The 27487-nt window shown below is 37.2% G+C and overlaps 1 protein-coding gene across 1 annotated transcript; it reads left to right on the forward strand.

Annotated features, from left to right (window-relative positions):
• Positions 1 to 18459: 18459 nt before the first annotated feature.
• nrarpb (NOTCH regulated ankyrin repeat protein b) lies at positions 18460 to 19057 on the forward strand. The gene has a single exon (XM_081365047.1). It carries the CDS (start codon positions 18599 to 18601, stop codon positions 18932 to 18934), a length of 336 nt encoding a protein of 111 aa, XP_081221173.1. The 5' UTR covers positions 18460 to 18598; the 3' UTR covers positions 18935 to 19057.
• Positions 19058 to 27487: the final 8430 nt, after the last annotated feature.

A 27487-nucleotide genomic window follows, 5' to 3' on the forward strand; every position in this document is an offset into this window, starting at 1 on the left:
CTTCTTTGCAGGCCAACTTACATACTTTCTCAGGTAATAAGTCTTCTCTTCAACTGGTATATTTTTCCTGTCGATCAGAGTTGGGAAGGAAATCTTCCAATCATTATATCTAATAGGATCGCCACTGAATATTGTTGGCTCTGGTACCGGAAGACGGCTTACACTAAGAGACTCTGCAAATGCTTTGACCAGATCTGTCGTGTTCACTTCTCGTTGAGGTGTCATAATTTGCGGTGAAGAACACTGTTTGCAATGTGAGTCATTGTTTTCAGACTTGACTTCATTGTTTTTGGCAGGACTGCGGTGAAGTAGGCTGTATATCTCTTCATCTGAACATTCACTTTGTTCATACACCTGCTGTCGAGCATTTGCTGCATTTAGCTTTTTCATTGTCTCAAGTCGCTCTACATCTCTGCGCTTAGCTTCTAGAGCTCTCTGTCTTTGTGCTATTTCCACTTCTTGTCTTTCGATTTCCTTCATATGAGTTTCTTGTTCAAGCAGAACTTGCAGAGCAGCTTCATTTGCTGCAACATCAGCAGCTGCATCTTGTCTTTTGGCTGAAAGCCTGCTGGAGTTTCTAGAGGAGACCCTTGAGCGAGAAGAGAGCTTAGTGTGGTGTGACTTTACACTCATCTTGTCTGAGGCTACTAACTTAGATATAGGCTCAGTCTCTTTCCAGTTTTCATCTCCTTGAACTTCAGATTTACTTGGGTTAGAGCACTTTGCTACTGCTCCGATAATTGTCTTTGTTATGGCTTCACATATATCCATTCTCCGTCTTGTCTCATTATCTGGAGATTCAATGCGTCTCAACTCAACATAGGCGGCATTCACACCCTCAGAAGCATTTGAAACCTTGGAGACATGGTCCTGTAGCAGATCCTCTGAGTACTTATCTTCTATGGCTCCTTTAGCGTCCTTAACAGCAGCTTTCCACTTCTCATAGTGTCCTCTGAAACGACATGCAGCCTTCTCTACGAGCTCCTTGTGGAGTTCTTGGCCCTTTTCCGTCAGTGTACGGACTCTTTGGCTTCTCCGTGCTCTTTGTGAGGTAGTAGAGACATCATCAGCTGTGCCTTCTGCTGCTTGTAATTCCTTGTCTGTATGAGGTTGTTCCACATCACCATCTTCATTTACTTCTGGATTAACCTCATGCTCTGCCATTGTTGGAGTTTTTATTTATTCTATTTAATTTTTATTTGTAACTTAGTCTTAAGTGCAGAATTTAATGAAGCAGCTTAAATTCGATTTGGTAATGAGTGAATGAATGTTGATCTTATTTGAGCTTACTGTTGTAACCTTGAAGCACAGTTATAACTCTTTAGATATAACTTAAAGTCAAGATTTAAATAACTGTAACTACGAAACACTATTAAATATCTTTACCAAGCCAGAATATTTATCTTCTGGTACTTACTGAAATCCACTTAATGTGCAGGTTACTTATCACAACATCAGATTTAACACTGTATGAATATCAGTCACTTAAGCAGTAGAAATCTAAACAATAGAAAATATTCCAGTCTTTTGCTTTGTTCATCAATAGAGAGAGATTAGTCTTAATTCCTTTAACAGTCCATTTTTCTCTCTCTCTTGTAGAAGAATTCAAGTTAGTCCTTTAACCGGGGCAACACTTATTTTTCAGGGCACCTGGACCTTCCAGCGGTGGCTCCTTCCTTGCTGTACATCGCCGTGGCTGATGGTGGCACCTTTTGCTCGTTGTCGGCACCGTCCATTATCTACCCGCGCTCAGCAGACGGGAGTTCTCACTGTAGCACCCTCAAGGATCAACGAACGCACGATGTAGAGTCATAAAACAGGGTTTATTCTGGTCTTGACAACCCGTGAGAACTGCTCACAAAAGAAAACAACATAAAAAAAACAAGATATCAGAGCTTGTTCTTATCCAATGTTACAACTTCGTTGATAAGACATTAATCACAGAAAAACATTTAAAGAACACGAACCTCGTGAGCTGACATCCAGGAGGGGGCTAAATAATCCTTTATCTTCTTCTCTATCTTCTTTCTCTCTTATTTCTTAATTTTATCTCAAATTTTCACGTTTCTTTCATTCTTAGTGGAGCTAACAGGCAGCTACAGCCTGCAGATAGCATGTGTCTCAGCAAAATGGGTTCGGGCAGAAACCCAAACATAAACAATTGTACCCGCTATAATCTACCAGTAGATGGCGCAAAAGAGCACCCCTGGACACAGCTCAATGGGACATAAAATGCTAATGTTACAAATACATTGTCTTACAAATTGTATCTCACGCCATCCTTAAAAAATGTTAAAATCTTAAAATATTTGTTTGCCGTAACCCGACCGACCCTGTCAATTTAGTACCGACCCAATTATTTATTTATTTTTCTTTTTTAGTCCAACCGACTTGCCGGTTGTAAATTTGCGTTAAGACCGACCGATTTTTCTTTTAACTCTTCAAACAACTAATACAAATGCAATAAAAATAATCTTAGTTATTAAGTATTGTGAATATAAATTGCCTATACCTACATACTAACATAAGCTACATTATTTCTTTTAAATAAAAATAAAAACCCGTGGCGTTTCATCTATGATTATGTTTACACCATTGGTTTACGCATGTCACACTATGGCCTGCAGGCTAAGTTCTCTTCGTTTCATTCACTGTCAATGGTTCGCGCTTGGTAATGATGGCTGCGGTTTTATCAAATTACTATAAAGATTATTTCATTTTTATATGTTGTTGAATATGGTGTATTAAAAAATAAACATGTGAGAGCGTGTTATAGGCTATATGCAGAGATGGGAAGTAACGAAGTACAAATACTTTGTTACTGTACTCAAGTAGATATTTTTACTTTACTATTTATTTTTGCGCCGACTTTTTACTTTTACTCCTTACATTTTAACATGAATATGAACATATCAGTATGAACATATCAGTACTTTCTACTTTTTTTATTCTAAAAGTATGATTATGTATGATTATGTATGATTGAGTATGATTGACAGGCGATGTGACCAATCATAATCCGCCATTTTGTCCGACAAAGCAGTCAGGAGAGTTAGTAGATTGGATTTAAACTTGAAAAACGAAGTGTACCGACATCTTTTCTTTTCGCGTAAAAACATCATTCCCTATTATGTTCATTCATGTTTATTTGATGCTATAAATTAACTAGAAGGAAGAGATGATCGGTTCACGAGCAGCTTTAACTGAGGCTCTACAGCGATCTGTCATGACACATTAAAGAGACACAAAACGGTATTTATGGTTTACATTTCTTTAAAAAATGACCAAATTTGAAAGGTGAGAATTTGTTTCATATAAAAAAATAGCCTGGTCTGTCCGGTCTCTCAGCCCCTTGTCAGTGTCCTCTCTGTTTAAGTGTGTGAGAACATGGTGTGGCGTAAGAGCGGCGTCGCTTGTCGGTCATAGCAACAAAGGGAACCGAAGGGTTTGGGAATGGGAATGGCACGGTCAAATGAATGGGAATATACGTTGCACACTTGACCCATCACTACAAGACAACTCGACAGATTCGGCGGCATTCATTTGCGGAAAAAATCATTACATAGCCTACATGTAGATTCCTTTAAATGTTAAAGGAGAACTCCTGTCAATTTTAACATTGAGCTCATTTTTTTGTAAATTTGGAGTGCTGTCAATACAGAGAACAACGACAAAAATCGATGTTGTCTGTCTACACCGTGTTATCCTCTTTTAAAAATTTGCACCCTGTTGACTTCAATGGGGCAAATTTTAAACCTGCTTTTACCCTCTTAACATCCTTGATGTGTCATACAAGTGCCCAGCCATGTTAGATGATTCCTTCAGAGTGATCACAGGTGAATCTGACTGCAGTAGATGTGAAAGATATGAATAAAAATGATGTTATTTCGGCCAGCGCAAATACCTGTATTTACATCCTGTTTTCGGTCGAAATCCAAAGTAGTTGATTGTCGAGTTCACACGCGTGATCATAGGTAACTAAACTTATGCGCGTGAACTCGACAATCGTAATGACACATCAAGGATGTTAAGAGGCTAAAAGCAGGTTTAAAACTTGCCTCATTGAAGTCAACAGGGTGCAAATTTTAAAAAGAGGACAACACGGTGTAGGCAACACCGATTTTTGTCGTTGTTCTCTGTATTGACAGCACTCCAATTTACAAAAAAATGAGCTCAATGTTAAAGGTATAGCGGAGGATTTTTTACTTCCGGGTGGATCACCTATACTATTGGTCCTCCTAATTGTCAATCATTCTGGTGAATCAATCAAACTTTTCAAAAAGTGGAGGGGGCGGGTCTTATCTAAAATTCGGAAAGATCCTCCGCTATACCTTTAAAATTGACAGGAGTTCTCCTTTAAGGGGAAGATTAAAAAAGAGAAACTGGGTCTGTGAATACTCAAAGAATCACAATTGAATTCACAATTTAATTCATATCTTGCTACTCCGTCAGAATCTCACTAACCTGGATGAGTCTCTGTCACAATAATCATATAGGCTATGTGATGTTTTAGGCCGATTGGCAGACATCCATTTAAAATGTAACGTTAGGCCAGTGGTTCTCAATCCTGGTCCTGGGGACCCACAGCTCTGCACAGTTTGTATATCTCCCTCATTTAACACACCTGATTCAGATCATCATCTCGTTAGGAAAGAGCTCTGAACTGAACTGGGTGTGTCAGATAAAGGAGACATATAAAATGTGCAGAGTTGTGGGTCCCCAGGACCAGGATTGAGAACCACTGCGTTAGGCAATGGCATATAAAGAACCTTTTTTCCATATCCACTTAAGTTTCTCAGCTTGCACTCTAGTAACATTTGTGTGGTCCAGGTAGCTTTGCATAAAAAAATGGTTATCATTCGCAAGGCTACTTTTACTTTTATACTTTATGTTGAGAATTCTAGGGATCACATGACGTAGCCGGTCATGGGAGGAGCTAATTCTCCTCAGGTGCACTTAATGATTGATTACTAGAGTTTGGTGTGTGCAACATTCAATGGAAGCAGACTGTCCTTTCTTTCTCTCACCATGAGAGCTTTTGTAGAGTTGATGTGTTCCTGAAAATGTAAGTTTGTGATCTTTGATTTGTTTTATGATGTTAATTCTTGAGTTTGTTTGTCTAGTTCTGAAATGTTGTATGTGATTATGATTCTTATATTTCAGTGTTCTTACTATTCTGAATTTGAATTGTTTATGATTGGATTGTGATGTCTGATTTATTAGTTGAAGTTCTATTGTATTTAAGATTCTGCTTGTTGTTTATTTGTTTATAGAAACCATACAACTCTATGATCTGTTGCAATAAAATGAGTATGGACTGAGTACTGGACCCCTGTGTTTTAATGGACACACCATCCTGGTAGCACATTTCCTGAACCAAACATTCAAAACTTTACACTTTAAGTAAATTTCCAAGCCTGTACTTTGTTACTTTTACTTGAGTAAAGAAGTTAAAGGTGCATTAAGCAAGTCTCTGAGTTTTTGCAGAACTATGCCCCCTCTGATGGCAAGCGAAACTGCAACCAGAGGTGTGCACGCTCACGGACAAAAGTTTTCTTTTTTTTTATCTTAGGTGGAGTTTGCGTTGGTGTTTGAAATGAACTATAAGCAGGTCTCTTACAATCCATCTTCTACGGAGAATGCAGGCGAATACACAAACCTGCCAGGCATAGCTATGTGAGCGTGCTGTGAACGCGCATGAAGTCACGCCCAGTCTAAAATTCTGGCCCGAATCCCTCTTATTTATTTTACTTTACAGGATTATAGAGACAATCTCAGTGATCAGAGAAGGGCTCATTCAGCCCATCAGGCAATTGTTTAAGCATGTATGGGTTAGAAAACGGGTATTTTTAACATGAAAAGTTGCTTAATGCACCTTTAAATCAGTACTTCTACTTTTACCAGAGTATTTTTTAACACAAGTATCTGTACTTCTACTTAAGTACGAGAAGTGAGTACTTTTGCCATCTCTGGCTATATGTAATGTTATAGTCAGATATGACAACGCTACTGCAACACGCATCGCCGCAGATGAGCAGCTGAGCACATATCATATAAAGGCTAGATGGCTCAAGGCGGAGTCACTTCCGGCATCACCGGCGGCCATCTTAGGACAGGGCTCTGTGAATTAAGGTGAGTGAGCAGCACGCACACAAATCCTCTTATCTCGCTGAAATCTGGACGGATTTACAAACGGTTTGGTTTCTTACAAACGTTATTAACGTGGCTATAATTCTGAATGCTTAAACATTTTGAACATAATTATTCATATGTATGCAGTATAATAGCTACATCTCTGACGTTTATAACAAACCAAACCGTTTGAAAATCGGTAGAAAATTGAGCAAGTTATGGTTATTTAAAAGTACATGCACCATGTTATGAGTGAGCGAGCACCCTGTCGTAAGATGGCCGCCGTGTGCGGATGTCGAGCTCCATTGGCCAGCAGCGCGGACGAGCCATCTAGCCTTTGATATCTATGGCTGAGCATCTATTCATCAAGCCAACATGCAAACTATCGCAAATCAAAGTGAAAGTAAGTCACTGATGCTTAACACACAATCATCTTTATTAAATGTAAAGAAACTAAATGATCTTACCTGGGCTGTTTCTGCTTTCTCTTATTGCGGCCTTTGATTCAGAATTTTTAGCTGATGATCAATAAAATAATGCATCTCATAACTTGATTTTCGGTGACGTGCACTCCATTAAATCTGCATATAGTGGGAATTGAAGATTGGATTTATATCCGCAAAAAAAACAAACAAAAAAAAAACAACAACAACACACACATTTATGTAACCAGGGGGCTGTTCCATAAAAGCCGCTTAGAAAAGCGGGGATTAAACTCCAAAACCGGACTTGAATGAGCCTAACAAATGAGTTGGGGCTAAAGTGGTTTCATAAAAGGTAATTGAAGCTCACGCAATCTCACTAATTTGATCCAGGTTTATCTAGTCTAGATAATTGCGTGTGCACGCGTTTCTGAAGCAGCCCTAGAGGTCGATCGTGGATCAAATCGATCCACCATCAAACAGCGTATATTTTGTGCTGTTTTATGCGTTTGTGACATGTCCCCCCCCCCCTTAGTTCAAAACGGACATTTTACAGTTATATTCTCCATCTGTAAATGTTAGAAAGTCATGCAAATGTATCCATTTTGCTGCTAATTTTCATATTGAACGAGCGCTGCTGCGCGCATGCGCGCCAAATAGGAGCGCAATAATTCTGACTAAAATATACATTTTGCTTGGAAAATTAATATGCGATATTTTATAACACTACAAATATCTTCTAATTATAATAATTTATCTTTAGGATGTTGGATAAGTTGCACTGAACTTCTAGCGAACAGAAGTACTTCAGTGAAGCAGCCTATAATTCAGGGAAGTTTATTTTAAGAAACTAAATATATAAAGATACAAAATATAGTTTTGGGTATAGGACCTATGCTACTTAATAAAGATGATGTATACTTATTTAGAATGCTGCTGAGAATTACAGCTTTTAATGCAATATTTTTTTTGAGAAAGCAAGAATCCCCAGTTTTAAATGAGTAGATTTAGTTTCTAAAGTACATTATGGAGAGGATAACATTAAATTAAGAGCAAATGTATACATTTTGAAAAGATATGTGCAACTCTAAAATCAAAGAATATTCCATAAAATAAAGGAATATAGATTATTAACTACATTTTTATATAACACTCCCTCCCTTTTATTTCTAGTAATTTGTTATTTTATTTATTTACTTATTTAATATTGAATATTTGATATTCAAATAATATTACTTGAATAACTATTAGGAATTATATGTCATTATAAGAGTTTGATATAAATATGTTAATGTTAAATTTTTATTACTATTTATTTATTGTTTTTTGTCTTTTCCCCCTTAAATCATATGTAAAAGTGTCTATGAACTTTTTGGTTATTGTTCTATTCATGTGTGTTTTTAGGCTATATGTGTTGGTGGGTATTATCACAAAAGAAAAAAAAGTAGAAGGAAAAATAAGGAATATTTATTGGGGGAAAATATGATGTCTTTAAAGGAACTGTCAATTTGTATAATTGTGTTAAATGTGTTTGAATTGAAAGACATAATAAAGTACATCTTACAGTTAAAATTTATACTCTGTTTTTGTAATTATTTATTTTTAATTTTGTGATTTTAACTTATGCTTTACAAAGCTTTTTTTAGATTGTGTTCTAATGTTCTTCTAATCATAAACATGTACTACAGCTGCCAAACAAAACCAGAGAGAAATGTATTCATAAATCTTTAAAACAATCTAATTAAATCTTGGGCACAAAACATTCAGCCAGTAAAAAAAGAAAACCTGTAATATATATATATATATATATATATATATATATATATATATATTTATCATTGTAGCCTTATTTAAGTTGATTTTCTGTATACTGTGTATTTATTTTTGGACTAATAGTGGTTAATAAAGTCCAATAATGGTATGAGAGAGTGTCAGTGGTAATATCATTGTGTTCCTATTGGTCAGTATTAGAGGATCTGTGGAACAACTGAGGCTTAGCCTGACAGTTAGCCTGCCCTGGACCAGGCTAGTTTCCCAGCATAAGTTGCCGGGGTAACTGAGTTTGAACTTTTTTAAGTTTGATTTATGAAACCGAATCTACCAAAAATAAGCCTGACTAACCGAAATAAGCCTGGCTTATACTCTAATCTTGGTTTATGGAACAGCCCCCAGGTGGAAATGGAATCGTTTTGATAAATCAGACAGCAATCCGATCTGAGAAAACGCATGAAGTGGCCTGGTGTAAACAGCCCCTAGACATCGGTGAAAAACTAAATAGAGATGCATTGTTATTTGTTAATGTAACACATTAACATGTTTTTTTTCATAGGTATTACATTGCATGTTAATGCAATTAACTGTCATTTTGTGAATTCTAAAGTCAATTTAATTTATTTGTTTCCCTCTGAAAATCCACTTTAGTTGATATCTAGTGGCTTCTTTCTTGATTCTCACCCAGTCAGTCACAAATTAGTTTAAATTCATACCTATGTAATCACCATGACATTTTTTTTTTTCATTGAATCTTGAAATAAAAATAATATAGACCTACCTACTGACCCTTTTTTTTCTTTTTTTTTTGCTGTTACTGCAAACCAAAATATTTTTTTAAGGATGGCCTCACCAGCTGTTTCTATATGCAATAGGGGTGATTGCATTGGAGTTTTTCCCTCTTTTGCACCTCACTTTAAATCACTAATAGGGGTGTAAGAAAAAATCAATACACTTGAGTATCGCAATATTTTATTTTGCAATACTGTATTGATTGTCAATATCGTTTTTTTTTAGTTTTTTTTTTTTTAGTTTACGTGCAAAAATATTCATGGTAAGACAGTGGTTCACATTTATGTTGTTTAACCCTTTCATGCATGAATTATGATAACCCCAGTCAGGATTTTTTTTCCTATGTGTTTTTATTGCTCTTAGGGCATGAAAAACAAGAATTAATTTTTTTTATTTTATTTTTTTACAAATCTTTCAAAGCGATCTTCAGATGTCCACTTGAGTGGACAGCATGTGGTTATGGTTTAAACTTAAGATATACTATATTAAATATAAGACAATAATCAAACAGATAAAGTATGTGAATTTAACAAACTAATCAATACAATTATATCAAATCATGTGAAAACTATAAAATACATACAAAAAATATAAATGCAAAATATTGCAAAGGCTTCATACAACTTCATACAAGTTGCACTTCGCGTATCTTTGATATCAGAACATGAGGACGTGATTCCATCAGAATTTTCTACAGCCTGTCAAGGTACAACTGTGGAAACCACTCAGATGCTCCTTCCAGTGAACCAGAGTATGGAGATTTACCCTTACTAGCTGATAATTCTGATTATGTTCAAGATGGACATGCACATTTCTATCATAGCCCTCCTCTGAGAAAACCTAGCAATACGTTTTTATCAATCTCATCTGAAATGATCAGTGTTGGGGGTAACGCACTACAAGTAACATGCATAACACATTCAGATTACTTTTTTGATGTTACAAGTAAAGTAATGTGTTACAAGTAGCATGCATTACCTAATCAGATTACCTTTTTTGATGTTACAAGTAAAGTAATGTGTTACAAGTAGCATGCATTACCTAATCAGATTACCTTTTGATCTAACAAGTAATTAACTACAAGTAATGTGCATTACGTAATCAGATTACTTTTTGATGTAATGAGTAAAGAAACGCATTACAAGTAACATGCATTACGTAATCAGATTACTTTGTGATGTTATGAGTAAAGAAATGCATTACAATAACACACATTACATAATCAGATTACTTTTTGATGTTATGAGTAAGGAAACACATTACAAGTAACATGCATTACGTAATCAGATTACTTTTTGATGTTATGAGTAAAAAAACATTACAATAACATGCATTACGTAATCAGATTACTTTGTGATGTTATGAGTAAAGAAATGCATTACAATAACGCACATTACATAATCAGATTACTTTTTGATTTTATGAGTAAGGAAACGCATTACAAGTAACACGCATTACGTAATCAGATTACTTTTTGATGTTATGAGTAAGGAAACACATTACAAGTAACATGCATTACGTAATCAGATTACTTTTTGATGTTATGAGTAAAAAAACACATTACAATAACATGCATTACGAAATCAGATTACTTTTTGATCTAACAAGTAATGTATTACAAGTGTCATACATTATGTAATCACATGACTTTTTGATGTCAATGAAAATTACATTCTAATAATACAAGTACATTTATTGACAGTAAAAAAAGTCACTGCAGATTAAGTTTTTAAGTTTTAAATTTCAAAAACAATATTCACATTATAATTATGAATTGTAGCTGAAATATAGCAGTTGATGCATGACGTCCACTACAGTGGACATGTGATTAATCAGAGTTTTCTCTCAATCTAAAATCAAAACTTGGAAAATTTTACTGTGAGATGACTCATTAGATATTGCTTGATGCTGCAATATTTTTTTTACCTACAAGAGTCTCCTAGGATAGAAGGAATGGGTGTTTTTGAAAACATATTGAACTCTTTAATATTGCAGTAATATTAAACATTTTAATACTACAGTAATATTAAACATCTTTAGTATTTCTGTTTCAAATAACGTTGTGTTTGAGCTGCGTGCGCTAAAGCTAAAGAGCTGAAGGAACACCCCTAAACCTATATATGATAAATGAGATATTTATACAAAATAAACACAATATTACAACTTACACTTGCACAAAATCATGCACAGATTAACTTGAGCTATTATTAATAGTAATCAACTATTACATAGTGAAACACCTGTTGTGGATGCGCTCCTCCTAGGACAACACGCTGAAACACAGCAACTAAACCCAAAGAATTCACAACGTTTTTAATGCAATATTTTGCTCATTATAATGTATGTATATATGCCAGTCCCAATCATAGTTATTAATGTTCTGCATTGAAGCTAATGATCATCACATATTGTGACTTTTAATTAAATCAAAGCTACAGCTAACACTGTCTGTAAAAGACAGACTTACAATCGGTTAAATGTACTGTTATGTTGATGAAATATTGAAAAAAAAAATCAACTTTAGAAAACATGGATGGTGATGAAGTAAAAGATCCAGCACATTTAGATGGTACAACCTTTTGAACTGACTGTATGCATATCCCACACAGCCTCATTTTTGATTCACTTGGAATTAAATATGGCATCTACCTAGACTAAAGTTGCTTGACACATGCTGAAAGGTTCCACACAAATTGTTAAGATCTCACTGAAATGACTAGATATCTTTGTAGGAAGAAAAATACAGCTTCTTATTTGTAATATTGCGATCTGTAAAAAAAAATGCAGCTCTTATGTGGTAGCCAAAGTAGGAGTAACGTCACAACATTTATAGCTACCAACTGGAATATATTATGTGTAAGTTTCTTTTTTTCTGTAGAACATAAAAGAAGATATTTAGATTTTTTTTTTCATACAATTGAAGCTCATTTATGTTTTGTCTTGAAGATCCACATAGGAAACAAAGTTTGGATCAGAGAAGAGGGCATGGAAGAAGATTAATTTATCTACAAAAGATTCTCTCTATGTTAAAGAGATAGCTGTGGCACTGTGGGGGACAAACACTTTAAAGAGCAGAAGTGTGTCAGGAAAGGAGTGTCCCACGAATAAACATTCTGCAAAGCCTCCCCTGACACCCTCCAAGCTGCAAGTTTTGAGAGGTAATCTGTTATTTCATTCTTCATTCATTCATTCATTCATTCATTCATTCATTCATTCATATATACTTTATGTAGCCGTAGCCAATTTAGTAAAAGGGTTTTACATTAGTTGATTAACTTTCTAAGTTTTACTAGTTGAAAAGTGACAAATTAATAATCTAAATTATTTATCTTTCAAGTCTGCTTCAGTGACTGGCTCAAACAAAAAGAACATTTTAATCATTTCAATTAATAATTTTGTACATTACTGTTAGCATATCAATGGGTTGTTTTAAGGGGCTGCAATATCAAATAAAAGGAATTTGTTTGAATGGTTGCCTGTGCTCCTGAAGATTATTTTAAGTATACTTGGAATTGTTTACATTATTTAAGACCAGCCTGACCAGCTAAAACCAGCTAAGCCCAACAATGACCAGCTAAGACCAGCCTGACCAGCTAAAACCAGCTAAGACCAGCCTGACCAGCTAAAACCAGCTAAGACCAGCCTGACCAGCTTAAACCAGCTAAGACCAGCCTGACCAGCTAAAACCAGCTAAGACCAGCCTGACCAGCTAAAACCAGCTAAGCCCAACAATGACCAGCTAAGACCAGCCTGACCAGCTAAAACCAGCTAAGACCAGCCTGACCAGCTAAGCCCAACAATGACCAGCTAAGACCAGCCTGACCAGCTAAGACCAACTAAAACCATCTAAGATCAGCCAGGCTGATCAGCTAAAACCAGCAAAGCCCAACAATGACCAGCCTGACCAGCTAAAAAAGTGTTCAAAACCCCTTTAAAACCAGCCTGATAAACCAGCTATGACCAGGCTGGGAGACCAGCCAAAACCAGCCTGACCATCTTAGGCTGGTTTAAGCTGGATTTTTCAGCAGGGTCCCATTAAACCTTGTTGGAAAAGATGCCTTTATCTTCTGTCTTGCAACCACCTGTGACACTAAGACTGCCATACCAGCATAACAGCGAATGTTAAAACGGACTCATTATAAGATTTGTAAAACAAAGTCATCAAGGACCGATCAACGTTAAACTTTCCGTAGACAGTATAGACATTGCTGTCACTTTTTACAAATCGTCTCCAGATTTACTATTTATCACTGATTCTTGAGATAATAGACAAGACATGTTGTAGTAGTTATTTTTTATTATTTAATATATTATAAACTTCATTTGTAGACAAAGGTCTTAGCTAACAAACCATTAGCTATAACCATTAACCATAGGCCTATTAACAACTGCAGACTGAATTTTCACATAGCCTAATAAAATAACAACATAAAGCAAGACTGTTTCTTTGAGTTCTGTTCTGTCACCAGAGGGAGCCAGTTTCCTCTGTAACACCGAGTTAGCTTCACAAATCTTTGGAAAGGGATATTGACTGTTTAAATTTACCTAAATTTTCTTGTATTTGATACAATACAGAGGAGTATAAAAGAAAACTTTCACATCTTTTAAAACTCATTAGGGGGTCTTAGAGAATATTTCTCCATCTTTTATACAGCTCTACGCAAGGTATATTCCAGTCATGAGGGTTACTGCAGTACAGCGTCTGACATCATGATCAGTGTTGCCTTTTCCTGGGGATATCCGTCACAAACAGTGAGGTTGAGATTGGGACAGGGACAGGAAAGCGTTCACTTGGAGGAGGGTGGGCTGTGCCTAAGAAGTAAGATTTCAGCAAGGACAAATATTTCTTCAGACACAATTTGCAAAGCCTTCTGGTACTGTTATATGTTTGACTTTACTTCACTTTCCTGTTTTAATGCTGGTTTTCTAAAGGATAATAAACATAAATTAAATGTTTGAACAGACAAACTACATTTTGTAGTAGTTTACTATAAGCCTTAGTTAACTCAATTCTATATAGTAAAATATCTAATATTTCTTCTCTCTCTCTCTCTCTCTCTCTCTCTCTCTCTCTCTCTCTCTCTCTCTCTCTCTCTCTCTCTCTCTCTCTCTCTCTCTCTCTCGTCTGAACTTATGGGGTTGAGCAAGTCGAGCTCCTGCCCTACAGCTGTTGTGGTTCAAGGGCAGGAAGCAGCTTGGTTCCCACACAAAGGTACACATCAAACACACAGACCAGTACAGACTCACTTACACACACACAGACAACCGCACAAATGCCAGGCTTGCAAGCATAACACAAAGTACAGTGAACAAATACACACCAAGACAAACAGGACATTCCTACTGTCTGACGCGACAAACCAACAGATTTACAGGCCCTGTTTCCACTTAAACAAATGATTTAGCTCGCAAATGTCTCCCCTTATGGATCACAAAGTGTCCACACATTTGTCTCATTACGTATGTTTATTACATGTCTGCTCCCTGAAATTCAGCAGTCAAATGTTTTAGTATAACGACCGCTAAACTGGATATTTGACTGGTGTCTATAGCAATTGTGCTACAGTAGATATATGCTTTGTGGACTTTTTGTTCTCAAAGTCAGCAAGGTCAGAAAGCTTTTTATTTTTATTTTTTATAAATAAATATTTAATTAAATTGATCAAAAGTAGTAAAGAATTTTACATTGTTACAAAAAATCTATTTCTGCTGTGCTTTTGAACGTTTTATTTTTCCAAAAATCCTGAAAGAAATGACATCAAGATTTTCACAAAAATATTAACATATTAAATAATAATAAATGTTTTTTGAGCACAGGATCAGCATATTATAAATATTTCTGAACCAAGGATTTTTTACCTTTCGGGTAACAACATTTTGTTTCACTGGAGCGGTACCCTTAAAAGGGCAACTTTGTTCAACATTATTTCCACTTAAAAGTTCATAGTAACACCTTAAAGGAGTAGTTCACTTCAAAATGAAAAGTTGTTTCAAACCTGTATGAATTTCTTTCTTCTGCTGAACACAAAAGAAGATATTTTTGAAGAGTATTGGTAACTAAACATTTGATGGACCCAATTGACTTCCATAGTATTTTTTTTCCTATGTACTGTAAATCAATGGTGTCCATCAACTGTCTGGATACTGACATTCTTCAAAATTTTTGTGTTCAGCAGAAGAAAGACATTCACACAGGTTTGGAGGGTGAGTAAATGATTTCTAAATCATTTGTAAGTGAACTATTCATTTAAGGGTACAGTACATATTGCTACTCTAAGGTACATATTACTACTACCAAGGCAAAGTTTTTGCACATTTTTGTGTCACTGAAGACTGAGTAATGGCTGCTTTGCCATATACATTTTAATATATATATATTCAAATAGATAGTTATTTTAAATTGTAATCATATTTCACAATATAATTGTTTTTACTGTATTTTTGATTCAATAAATGCAGCCTTGGTGAGCATAAGTTCTTTCAAAAACATAAAAAAATCTTTCCGACCCCACAGTATGGGCTATGATCTACAAGTCACACTTAAGACTTAAATGGTGGGAAGAGAGACACCCATCACTAAATTTCCCATGCAAAATAAATAGGTCAGCATAAAACTTACATTGCATGTGCAGTGTCATGAGGCAACATGGGGTTAAGTGCCCAATCAAGGGCACTACAAATGACCCTGCATAACAAGGACCTGTTTAACAAGGATTCACATTTAAAAGCACACATAATTTGCATTTTAATTTCAAAACCCTCACAAAGCAGTTTTTAGAAATGTATTGTATAAATATTTTAGTTACACTTTATTTGGTAACACTTTATTTGACAGTGTCCTTGTTACACATGTTACATGTAGTAGTCATAACTATAAATTATGCATAATTACATGCAACTAACCCTAATCCTAACCCTATAGTTAGTACATATAGTTAATTATTATTACTCAGTACTTAAATGCATAATTACACTGTAACTTGGACACCTCAAACTTTATTTTAAGGTGTCCTTGTTACAATGTAATTAAATACTGATAAATACTATAGGTTTAGGTTAGGAATAGGGTTTGGTTCAGGGTTAGTTGCATGGAATTGCATAATTTATAGTTATTGCTATATATGTAACAAGGAAACTGTGACAAAAAATAGTGTTAGATTTTTTTCAACCTTTAAAGTTTCTCTAACCTTTTCATAAATATGTACAGTTTTGTTGGGTAACACATTACCCTATATAACCAACTGAATTATTCACACAGTTCCGTTTTTAGACTGTATACGCCATGCCAACTTCCACAGACAACTGTTTTGAAATATCTACATTCTCTCTCTCTCTCTCTCTCTCTCTCTCTCTCTCTCTCTCTCTCTCTCTCTCTCTCTCTCTCTCTCTCTCTCTCTCTCTCTCTGACTTTCTATCTGTGTATACGCCTATGCTGGGAAGAAAGGCTCAACTCTTTCCCACGGTCCTAGAGCACGTGGTTTAAAATTGGATCCTGAATGACCCACCCTCCCTATTGAAACGTCACTGCAGTTTAGCAATTGAGATCCTGTTACATTGCCAAAGATTTTAAGGCATTTGAATGAGAGTCTATTGAACTGGCAAAGAACAGTACAAGAAATATTCAACAAAACCACAGTACACAGACAAGTTAAGTCAGGTTTGAGAGTTAAGAGATGCTTGAAATTATGTTTTCACATGTTGAATATAAAGACAAGTTCCAGCCTTGTTTCTGATTGCAGAGCATGCAAAATGTGTTCAGGTGGTGCCCGACCAATTGTAAACAATCATCTTTTGTGCACTCAAAAAAATTAATTTAAAATGAACTGCTCTTCATAAATGTGAAAATACAAACACCTATTACCTAATTATCAATTTAAATTTTACATGCTCATATGTTAAGTTATATCTTCAACTTCATTTGTCACCAGAATAGGCTATATCACTGATGAAGCAATTGCTTGTCATGAATCTAGAAGTTAGAAAATAGCCTAGTTTGGGCTTAAGTTTCTGTGCCAAATTGAGGCTACTGGGCGATACAAAAACAGCATGCAGTAGCCTAGTTCCCATGGTGCCTAAAGACAGTGTTTCACCACTGAGAACGAGAGCCTCACTGGTGCCAGAAGAAGTGCTGGGCAGGGTTGTTCACCCATTTGTTGATATATCTTTAACAAATGGATTGTTGATAGACAAATGCTTAGCAGTGTGAAGATCTCCAATACTGGGTGGGATTATGGACCACCTCCACCCAAATAATAATAGTATTGTAGAAAGACGGATAGATAGAGAGGGGGGAGATAGATAGATAGATAGATAGATAGATAGATAGATAGATAGATAGATAGATAGATAGATAGATAGATAGATAGATAGATAGATAGATAGATAGATAGATAGATGTTTTCAATCAAAGGGGTTAGAAATCCAACAAAATTAATTTACTTTAACATTTTAGACAGCAAAGATTATGTGAAGTTGATAGACCGACAGACAGACAGACAGACAGACAGACAGACAGACAGACAGACAGACAGACAGACAGACAGACAGACAGACAGACAGACAGAGATAGATAGACAGACAGACAGACAGACAGACAGACAGACAGACAGACAGACAGACAGACAGATAGACAGATAGATAGATAGATACATAGATTGATAGATAGATAGATTCATGTTTTTCATTCAATGGGTAAGAAATGGAATAAAATTATTTTACTTTAAAATGTTCTGACAGCATTTAAGGTTATGTGAAGTTGACTATACGACTTTGATATTACATTTCATACTACTTGATATTTTACATAATGATATACTTGAAAACGAGCAAATCACAAAGAAGTCTTTTGGAATTTTTATTGTTCATTTATTCGCAGCATTTTTCTCTGCATTTCCCCTTTGTGTAGGCTAGGCCTATATTGGTAAGTAACATTAACAATGCAGTCTGCTAAAAAGCAGATAGAAACGAACACAGTCTCCGCCCCTAAAAGACGAACTTCATGACGGGCTATTGTTATTCAAATGAGCCGCAAGAGGAGGAATAGTCTGTCAGCTATCACGGAGGAGTATACAGTCAGAACACAGCGCGCGGAGCTGGAGGCAATTCAACACCCGCTCGTGGGAACCACCAAGGTAAAGCACTTAATATACAGACATACTGTTTTCCGCCCAAATTTTGCATGTGCAAACATTAAATAACAATAAATACATTTTCTATTAGGAACAGTATCGGAGCACCACATGCCATATGGACTACTGAAATTCCCAGCTCCTCTGCTTTAAGGACTGTGTGATATTTTTTCATTATAATATCGGCGGAAAACATAAACTGGGGGATTTGCTACTTTGGAGCTTGGTCTATGAATTATTAAGTGCCATTACTGACCCGTTTAACGTTCGCCGAGTTATTTCGGAGTTTGGAGGAAGACCTGGCTCATTATCTTTTCTCAGAAACAGAAGCGAAGGGGTCTACCTGTTGAAACCATGAGTCAGGCGGACATGACTTGCTCTGCGCGTCAAAGAGTGTTTCAGGAAGCGCTCAGGAAGGGCAATACTAAGGAACTTCATTCTCTCTTGCAAAACATGACAAACTGTGAATTTAACGTGAACTCTTTCGGACCCGAGGGACAGACGGCGCTGCATCAGTCCGTGATCGATGGCAACTTGGAGTTGGTAAAGCTACTGGTGAAGTTTGGTGCAGACATCCGTCTGGCCAACAGAGATGGATGGAGCGCTCTGCACATAGCAGCATTTGGTGGACATCAAGACATCGTTCTTTACCTCATTACACGGGCGAAGTACTCATCAAGCGCGCTCTGAGGCAATCAAAGAAAATCTGACGCTGTACCTTTAAGCCTATCATATATTTGACCCCTTTGTGCCAAAGTAAAAGACAGCTTGTTTGTGATGTAATGTGTTTAGGAAATTGATTTAATATCGGTAGGCACATGATTCAAATCCAAAAGGCTATTTTTTTTTTTTTTTTGATAATGTTGGGTTGGTACAATGTCATGGATGTGGTTTGCCAACTTTTGATGCATGATGAAAATGAATGATCACTGTGTTATTTATAGATTTTTTTTTTGTTGTTGTTTTTTGGAAGATAACAAATTGAACAGTCGGATCAAAGTAAGAAAGCTGATATTTGGTTGGTGGTCCTACAGGATGACTAGACTCAGGGTGCGAATTATGGAGGGTTCTGGGGGTCTAAATCCTTAATTAAGGCTTGAATTATATTGGTCTTTTTATTTCAAACAATATCAGTAGCCTATCAGTTCATTATCGAACAGTACAAAATTTACAAAACACAACTACTGTCATTATTTATCCCTTTATTATAGATGTTCACCTCCGATATTTCACAAAATGTTTGTTTTGTTTTAAACACATCTTTTATTAATTTGACACTTAGCTACTAAATACATGCGAAACCAACAGAAAATTATTGACAGGCATTCCTTCAGAGAGTCGACCTATGAGTAAATGAATAATTCGCACACTGACTAGACTGACATAAATATTCCAGTATAGAATTACATTATGTACACATTCTCTCATATTGTCTAAAACAGGGACTGATGTCTGATACCTCAACTGTAATGCATTATAATGGTGACATTGCAATGTTGGTCATCAAGTTTAGTATCATAGCCTATTCACCATTCAGGATCTCTCACCTCTTGAACTGATATATTAATGCTAACACTTAGCCCGGACATTACCAAATATGATTGCATTTTGGCACTGTTGTGTCGTAATTCTTATGGAGTTCCCATGTGAACTGAGTTTCTGACACTAACCTTTTTTTTTGGTGCTGATCCACACATTTCAAGCCTGTTTTTTGATCCACACATTTCAAGCCAGTAAACATTACTTTACTGTTTTGTAATTCAGAGGTTGAGCAAATCCATAGATCAGTGTATAGACTGCACTGTGTCCTAAAGCACATTGGACTCGTCTTCTTATACCCCTTGCCAACTCAGGCAAGATGTGGTAAGGTTTAAATGTGTTGTGACTTCTGGAACGCTTCAATGCCAGTATGAAAATATGCATCGCTTATACTTGAGAATGTTTTAAATATTGCACTGATGGCTGTTTTATGAGTTGTTGGTGTCAAGCCAACTTTTAAAGATTCTATTTTTCTAAATGGAAAAACAATTCTTATTGTATGGAAGCTCCAGGGTGGTTTTCACTCATTCTTATCAAAGGCATTTATACGCCAATTAATTGAATTACTTTATATGTATAATTATGTAACACACTCTGCTTAAATGTCCCTCCATAAGTAATGTCAAACATATTCTAGACTATAACAACTTTGACATAATGGAAGAACATATAAGTAAAGTGTTCAAAAAAAAACAAACTCTTGGAGCACTTCTTATATCCGAAGTCCCATCCTCCTCTTTTTAGGGGGATGCTATGGTAAAACCAGTGTAACAAGAAGTTGCACAATGCACACGTCTTTACTTGATAATGCCATAACATTTATGACATAAAAGTAAAAGTAACTTCTTTGATTGAGATAAAAGTCAAATGACTGTGATTTTTTGGACCAACTTTTGAGATATTTTCATCAAAGAGAAGTTTGGAAAAAGCCTCTCATAATGATTTGTCTTTTGTGAATTGTTATTTTGTTGTGTTTTTATATATGTTTAGCTGTTTGTTTATGTTTTGAACGATGTAAGTGGTCATATTTTAAATATATTACTTGCTGTATTTTGTACGTTATGTACAAAGGCATTTTAGATATTAAATTCTGTGGTTTTAAGAAAATTACTGGTGTAATGCATAGACTTGCGCATGACTCTCCTGAATAATATTGTTCCTTGATTCAGCCTCTGCCTCTTCCTGTTCCTCAGGTAGTTGCAGAGCCATAGGGTTGCTCAGTATTTCCAAGAAACACAAGTGTTGTGACAAATGAACTGTGAAGCACATATAGGGATGCAGTTAGTCTAAAAAAGTTTCTTTATAGATGTATGCCTTACATATTTTACAGAGAAACATGTTCCATATGCAAATAGCCTTGAGCAGATGCTAGCCGTAGCATGCATTAGCATTTAGCTACTCAGTAAACACCAGTCTGGCTGCAAAGAAATGAACTAGTTAAAACAAGTCCACATGAACCTTTAATACCAACTATGTGAAAAAGACATGTGCTTACTGTGCACTTGCAGAGTACTTCAAATCTTATCATTATATATATATTTTAAAACTGATCTTGCAGATAATGTGACATTAATGAAACTAAAGACCACATATACTTTATAAAGAGAGTACACCTTCATGTTTCTTAAAACACACTTAAGTAAACTTTTAAAAAGTGCACTTTGAAGTAATAAACATTACTTTAAAGTAAATTTTAAATCATTATGTTTTGATTTTTTCATGCTTTAAAGGACTAGACTACACTTATTTTGATGTGTTAACAAACTAAAGCACAAAGTACTTACCTGTAATATGTTATTTGATGTTATATTTAGTTAATATATTTTAAATGTACTAAATTGCAACTTCATCATTACAAATGTGTAATTACAAATATAATTTAATACATGCTATACAAGTTTAAATAGAATGACATTAAAGTATATTTTAGTTTACCATGAATGCCTGTCAATGCATTCAACAGTAGGGGAGAGCGGGGCACAACACTTTTTGACTTTCTCTGTTTGTGTAAATTCACCTGGGGTTCAGAGTATTTTTTTTTCCCCCCACATTAATCTTCCACATGTCTAGTACAATTATGTGGTTTTGTTTCATTAACACAGTGTATATTTTTCTTGATTTACCCAGAAAGAATGGAAGTGAAATGTGACAACACCCTAGGTGCGGCATGTTGAGGAGCACATAACATAACCATATGACAGATTAAAATGTTATCTGATCTAATAAAAAAATACAAGACAAACCAAAATATTTTGTCAATAAAATACAATTATTAACTTTTTCATATAAAATAATGGCAATTTTTGAGTTTGACAACACACCACAAAACAGCATAGTTCAAAACATAATAATATTTAATAATTTCTGAACATTGACTCTCAGTCTTTATTCACCTTTTTTCTCATGGTTTCTCAATAAAATTCATAAAAGTATAGAATAGAAAAGCATAGTTCTAATAGGGGCACATAACACAGTGTTACAACATGCCCCACCTGTGCAACTGGGATTTAAACCCGGCTAGTGTCTTCTGCTGGTTAGATCAGCATTAAAGTCTCAACTGTTAAACAACAGATATAAGATTAAAATAATAGCAGATTTGTCTAATTTTAAATAAACACACACATAAAACAAAAAACAGATGAAAAATGTACTTAAGAAATTTACTTTTGCTATGCTGAAATAAATGTTCAGTGATTTAATCCAAAGATTTTTTAATTTTGGCGCATTTTTTCTCTCTACAGTATATAGTGTACTATAAGTTTCGTCATGCTGGCATGTGTGGAAAGTTTAAACCATGTGTGTTACAACTACTGTGATCTCGCGGTTGTGCCCCGCTCACCCCTACCCTTTAACCATATTTCAAAGACAATAGAAGTAATTTAAAGATACCTACTTAAGTTGGCCAAAAAGCATTCTAAAGTTCAGCTACATGCATTTAATTTAAATTTAAATTAAAATACATTTAATTTAATTGTACACATCATGCAATTAAGTGTCCGAAAACATTACATTCATATATATGATTTTAGAGAATACACTTCTGTAATAATTACTCTTTTAAAAAACAGGATAACGTTGTTTTTCACAAGGTAACACAAACTTCCACATGTTTTGTATAGTTAAAGGAATTACATGCAGTTTCTTTGGTAGAATACTTATCTCCCACATTTGAAACACAGTTTCAGCTTTATCTCGAACTTGAACTCTGAAAATGTCAATTCAGCAAATAAGTAACACATTTGTAGGCTACATGTCTGTGTCCCGGTTGCATTTCCATAGATGGCTAATAGGCCACCGTGTGATATAAGCTGAATGAATTACCACCATGTATACAGCTAATGCTACATGCAACATGTATCCAAGCAAGCCCAATCATGCTAGCAACTTAAAGAGCAAGGGATTGTTACTAAATACTGTTAAAGCTGATATATTTGTGTCAATGTAACCTAATTACTGGTTAGGGGATTATGGGTAAGGATGCCATGTGTTTCCTTCACTACACTGAGTACAAAAAAAAAACAAAAAAAAAAAACATTTGTTTAAAAACATCGTTTACATTTCATATCATTTCAGAATATCTTGCCAGTGTTGTCTGAGGATACTTAAGGGTAATAATGCAACCAAGCACTTTGTTTTTTTTGTGAGCTGAGTGACAATTATTTTGTGAGTTCTGATTAAATCACACAAGAGAATAACTTTATTAAGCACACTAAAATTGCATCACACATGTTCTAGTATTGCATCAGTTGTTTTTTGAAATAAGTAAAAAAAGTTCACTTGTGGTTCACTCTTAAACATACTGCTTACATTGCATTTTTCTGCCCAAATCATGCTCTCATGCCTCCAACTTTTAGTCCCTCCTTTGACAGAAGGGGCAAAAGACAGACAGCGAGAGAGACAGGTGGCCAGGCCAATCCTTGCATGCCCTCTGCTCCTTTTAACTTTCTTTCACTATTTCACTCCATTTTGTGTGCTCTAGCTCGCAGTGACAAGCCGCCCCATTCACTCGCCCATTCTTCTCTCCTCTTCTCTTTTGTTTGTCCAGTTCAACTCTGTGCGCCTCTATTCATTCCCCAGACGGCCCACCATTGACGGGAGCCCCTGCCTAAGTCACACTGCCCGACCCGGACCCCCTCCCTTTACACACACTCACACACACGCACAGCTCTGCAGCTGCTATGGTAATGAGAGAGGGGACAAGCAAGGGAGAAGGCTGGAGAGAACAGAAAGAGAAAGGGAGATCCTTCTCATGCAACTCAATAACCAGTGGCCCTGTTTTTTTTACAAATGGAAAATCCGTCTACCTCCTTTTCTTCTTCCCTCCTGTCGGTTTCCCACCCTGTTCCCTTCGTCCTTCCCCTCCCCTAGCCTCCACACCTCCTCTTCTGACCTCCTCTTTCTCATTCAAATCCATTTCACACCATGCCCTGAAAAGGGATGTTCAAAGGTGTGTAAAGTAACTCTGAACCAACCCTCCAGGCCTGAGAAAGCTGCACTGTTTATGTATGCACTTGCATGCATGTTGGCCTCAATGTGCAATTGTGTGCATTTTTAGACTGTATGCTTGTTTCATACTCAAACAGAGGTTTTTATTGCATCCGATAATGAGTCAAAATATCAAAGCAAATGGCATATAGATGTAGCATACTGATATATGAAGTCAAACAGGTGTCCTAGCAGAGTAACCGCAGGTGTAGCTTGTTGGTTACGCTTTATTTTGATGGTCTACTGATGGTCAAGACATTTTACTAACTATGAGTAACTTTGCAACTACATGTCAACTAACTCTCGACAGAGTATTAGTAGGCTGTAGTAGACTGTTATGTTAGGGTTAGGTGTTAGGGTTCAGGTTAGTAAAACAAGTTGACTTGTAGTTGTAAAGTTACTTTTACTTTTAAAGTTACTTTACATGACGTCACCATTTTTGCAAATTCGTGTTTTTGTAGTTTGCAAGGAGACAATAACTGTATCGTTTTCAAAAACGTGCACTTTGAAACCCATTTTAAAAACCATGTTTTTGTGTAAATTAATGCCCAAAACACATAAAAAGTTACCTGTTTTTAGTTGTAATGGTGGTGTTTAAATGGTCCCTTGGAGTAAAAATAAGAGAGAGGAAAACTGCCGTTCAAAAGTTTGGGATCAGTAAGATTTTTAAAATGTTTTTAAAAGAAGTCTCCTCTGCTCATCAAAGCATTTGATCCAAAATAAAGTAAAAACAGAAATATTGTGAAATATTTTCACATTTTAAAATAACTGTTTTCTATTTGAATATATTTTAAAATGCAATTTATTCCTGTGAAGCAAAGCTGAATTTTCATCATCATTACTCCAGTCTTCAGTGTCACTTGATCCTTCACAAATCATTCTAATATGCTGATTTGCTGCCCAAGAAACGTCTAGGTTAATAATGTAACCCCTCTTCCCTGAAGGAGGTGAACAGAGACGTTAACGTCAGTGACTGACGAATTGGGATCTCACCTGAGAGCCCAATCACCTTCAAGTGGTAACAGAACAAGCCAATGCACATATACTTACAATAAGTTTTTTGCTGAGGAGCCAAGACGGGGTCCCGGCCGCCTGCGGAGGTACAGTAGTTGTGGTGATGGGCTTTAACGTCTCTGTTCCCTCTTTCAGGTCGAACGTCGTCACGTTCGACGTTAACGTCAGTGACTTTACGATTTGGGATCCCTATAGAAGGCACCAAAACTGCTGCCCCTTCCAGTGCCCTGAGCAAGCCAGCTGTAGACCTGGCGTCAGATGCCTCCGCCGCATCTAACTGCCGAGGATGCTGGAGGAACTACACCAGGGTTCACCAGCTGAGGAGCAAAATAAGTGCTCGTATCCCGTCCTCAGAGGGGAATGGCACAGCAAGTGAGACACCAAGCAATCCCTCCTACATATCACCTTTTTGTAGGCAATACACAGGAAGACACCAGCTCCACTCGGAGATTGTAAAATCTTGGGAATGTGTTAGGTGTCGCCCAGCCCCGTGCGCCAACGCCCAGGAAGAAGCAACACTCCATGTTGAGTAAGTTCTCACTCCCAGGGGGCACGGCTCGTCTTGGGAATGGTATGCTAAGCCGATGGCATCCACTATCCAATAGGCCAACCTGTTTTTGGAGACAGCCTTTCCCTTCTGCTGTCCTCCATAGCAGACAAAGAGCTGTTGTGAGGTTCTATGTGCGGTCCACGTACAAACGCAAGGCACGAACAGGACACAGCAACGCAACCTGGTGCCTGAAAGGAGTGGTGGGAAGTTTGGGCACGTATCCGGGCCGGGGTCTCAGGATGACATGAGAGTTTACTGGCCTGAATTCCAGGCAGGGTTTGTCGACCGAAAATGCCTGCAGGTCCCCCACCCTCTTAATGGATGTGAGCGCAGTCAGGAGCGCTGTCTTAAGAGACAGGATTTTAATCTCTACTGACTGCAAGGGCTCAAAGGGTGCTCTCTGTAAGGCCATCAGGACAAACGAAGGGTCCCAAGAGGGGATGAGGCATGACCGAGGAGGATTTAACGTCCTGGCACCTCTCAGGAACCTGATAATCAGGTGTGTTTCCAGAGGGACTTACCGTCTACTGCATTGTGGTGTGCAGCAATAACGGCTACATACACTTTCAGGGTGGAGGGAGACAGCATTCGCTCCAATTCATCTTGCAGGAAGGAAAGCATGACATTTACAATGCATCTATGGGGATATTCCCTGCAGGAAGAACACCAATCAATGAAGAGGTTCCACTTCAAAGCATAAGGCGTAAGCGCCTCGTAGAGGTGGCTCTAGCTGAAGCAATAGTATCAACTACCCCTGAAGGTAGGCCATTTAAGTCTGGGTGCCAGATTGTGCCCCATCCATGAGAAAGCAGGTCCTTCCTCAGGGGAATCCGCCAGGGAGGGGCTATCGAAAGGAGCATGAGTTCTGGGAACCAAGTCCGGGTGGGCCTGTATGGCGCAACCATCGAGACCTGCTCCTCATCCTCCCTGACCTTGCACAGTGTCTGTGGGGCAGGCTCACTGGGGGAAACGCGTACTTGCGTAGGTCCCAGGGCCAGCTGTGTGCCAGTGTATCCATGCCAAGGGTCCCTTCGGTCAGGCAATAGAAACACTGGCAGTGGGTTGTCTCCGAGGTTGCGAACAAATCTACCTGAGTGACCCGAATCCTTCCCAAATCAGCTGGACTGTCTGGGGGTGGAGTCTCCATTCTTCCCTGGACGAATGCTGTCGTGAGAGCTCATTGGCCGCACGACTGAGCTCACCCAGGATGTACATGCCACAAAGCGACCTGAATTGCTTCTGACTCCACAGGAGGAGATGGCGGGTTGCGACATATGCAGGGGAGTGTAGACCACCTTGGCGGTTGATGTACGAAACGGTCTAAGTGTTTTCCGTCCAGACCAGCCCATGCTTGCCCTGCAGTGACAGCAGAAACCGGCGCAGGGCAATGTGTTGATAGCAACTCGAGGCAGGACCCCACTGTCCAGGAGCCAGAGGCTGCTTGCCCGTCGCATACAGCAGCCCATCCTGCACTGGATGTATCTGTTGAGACAACAACATGCCTGGACACTTGTACTAGGGGAACAACTCTCCGTAGAAAAGCAAGGTCTGACCACGGGGTGAAAGTCTGGCAACAAACCGGAGTGATTTCCACAGCGGTGCCATGCCCATCTCGGGACCCGGTCGTGAAGCCTGTGCTGAAGCAGTCTCAAATG

Source organism: Scardinius erythrophthalmus (assembly GCF_964197995.2).
Source record: "Scardinius erythrophthalmus genome assembly, chromosome: 5".
Taxonomy (NCBI): Eukaryota; Metazoa; Chordata; class Actinopteri; order Cypriniformes; family Leuciscidae; genus Scardinius; species Scardinius erythrophthalmus.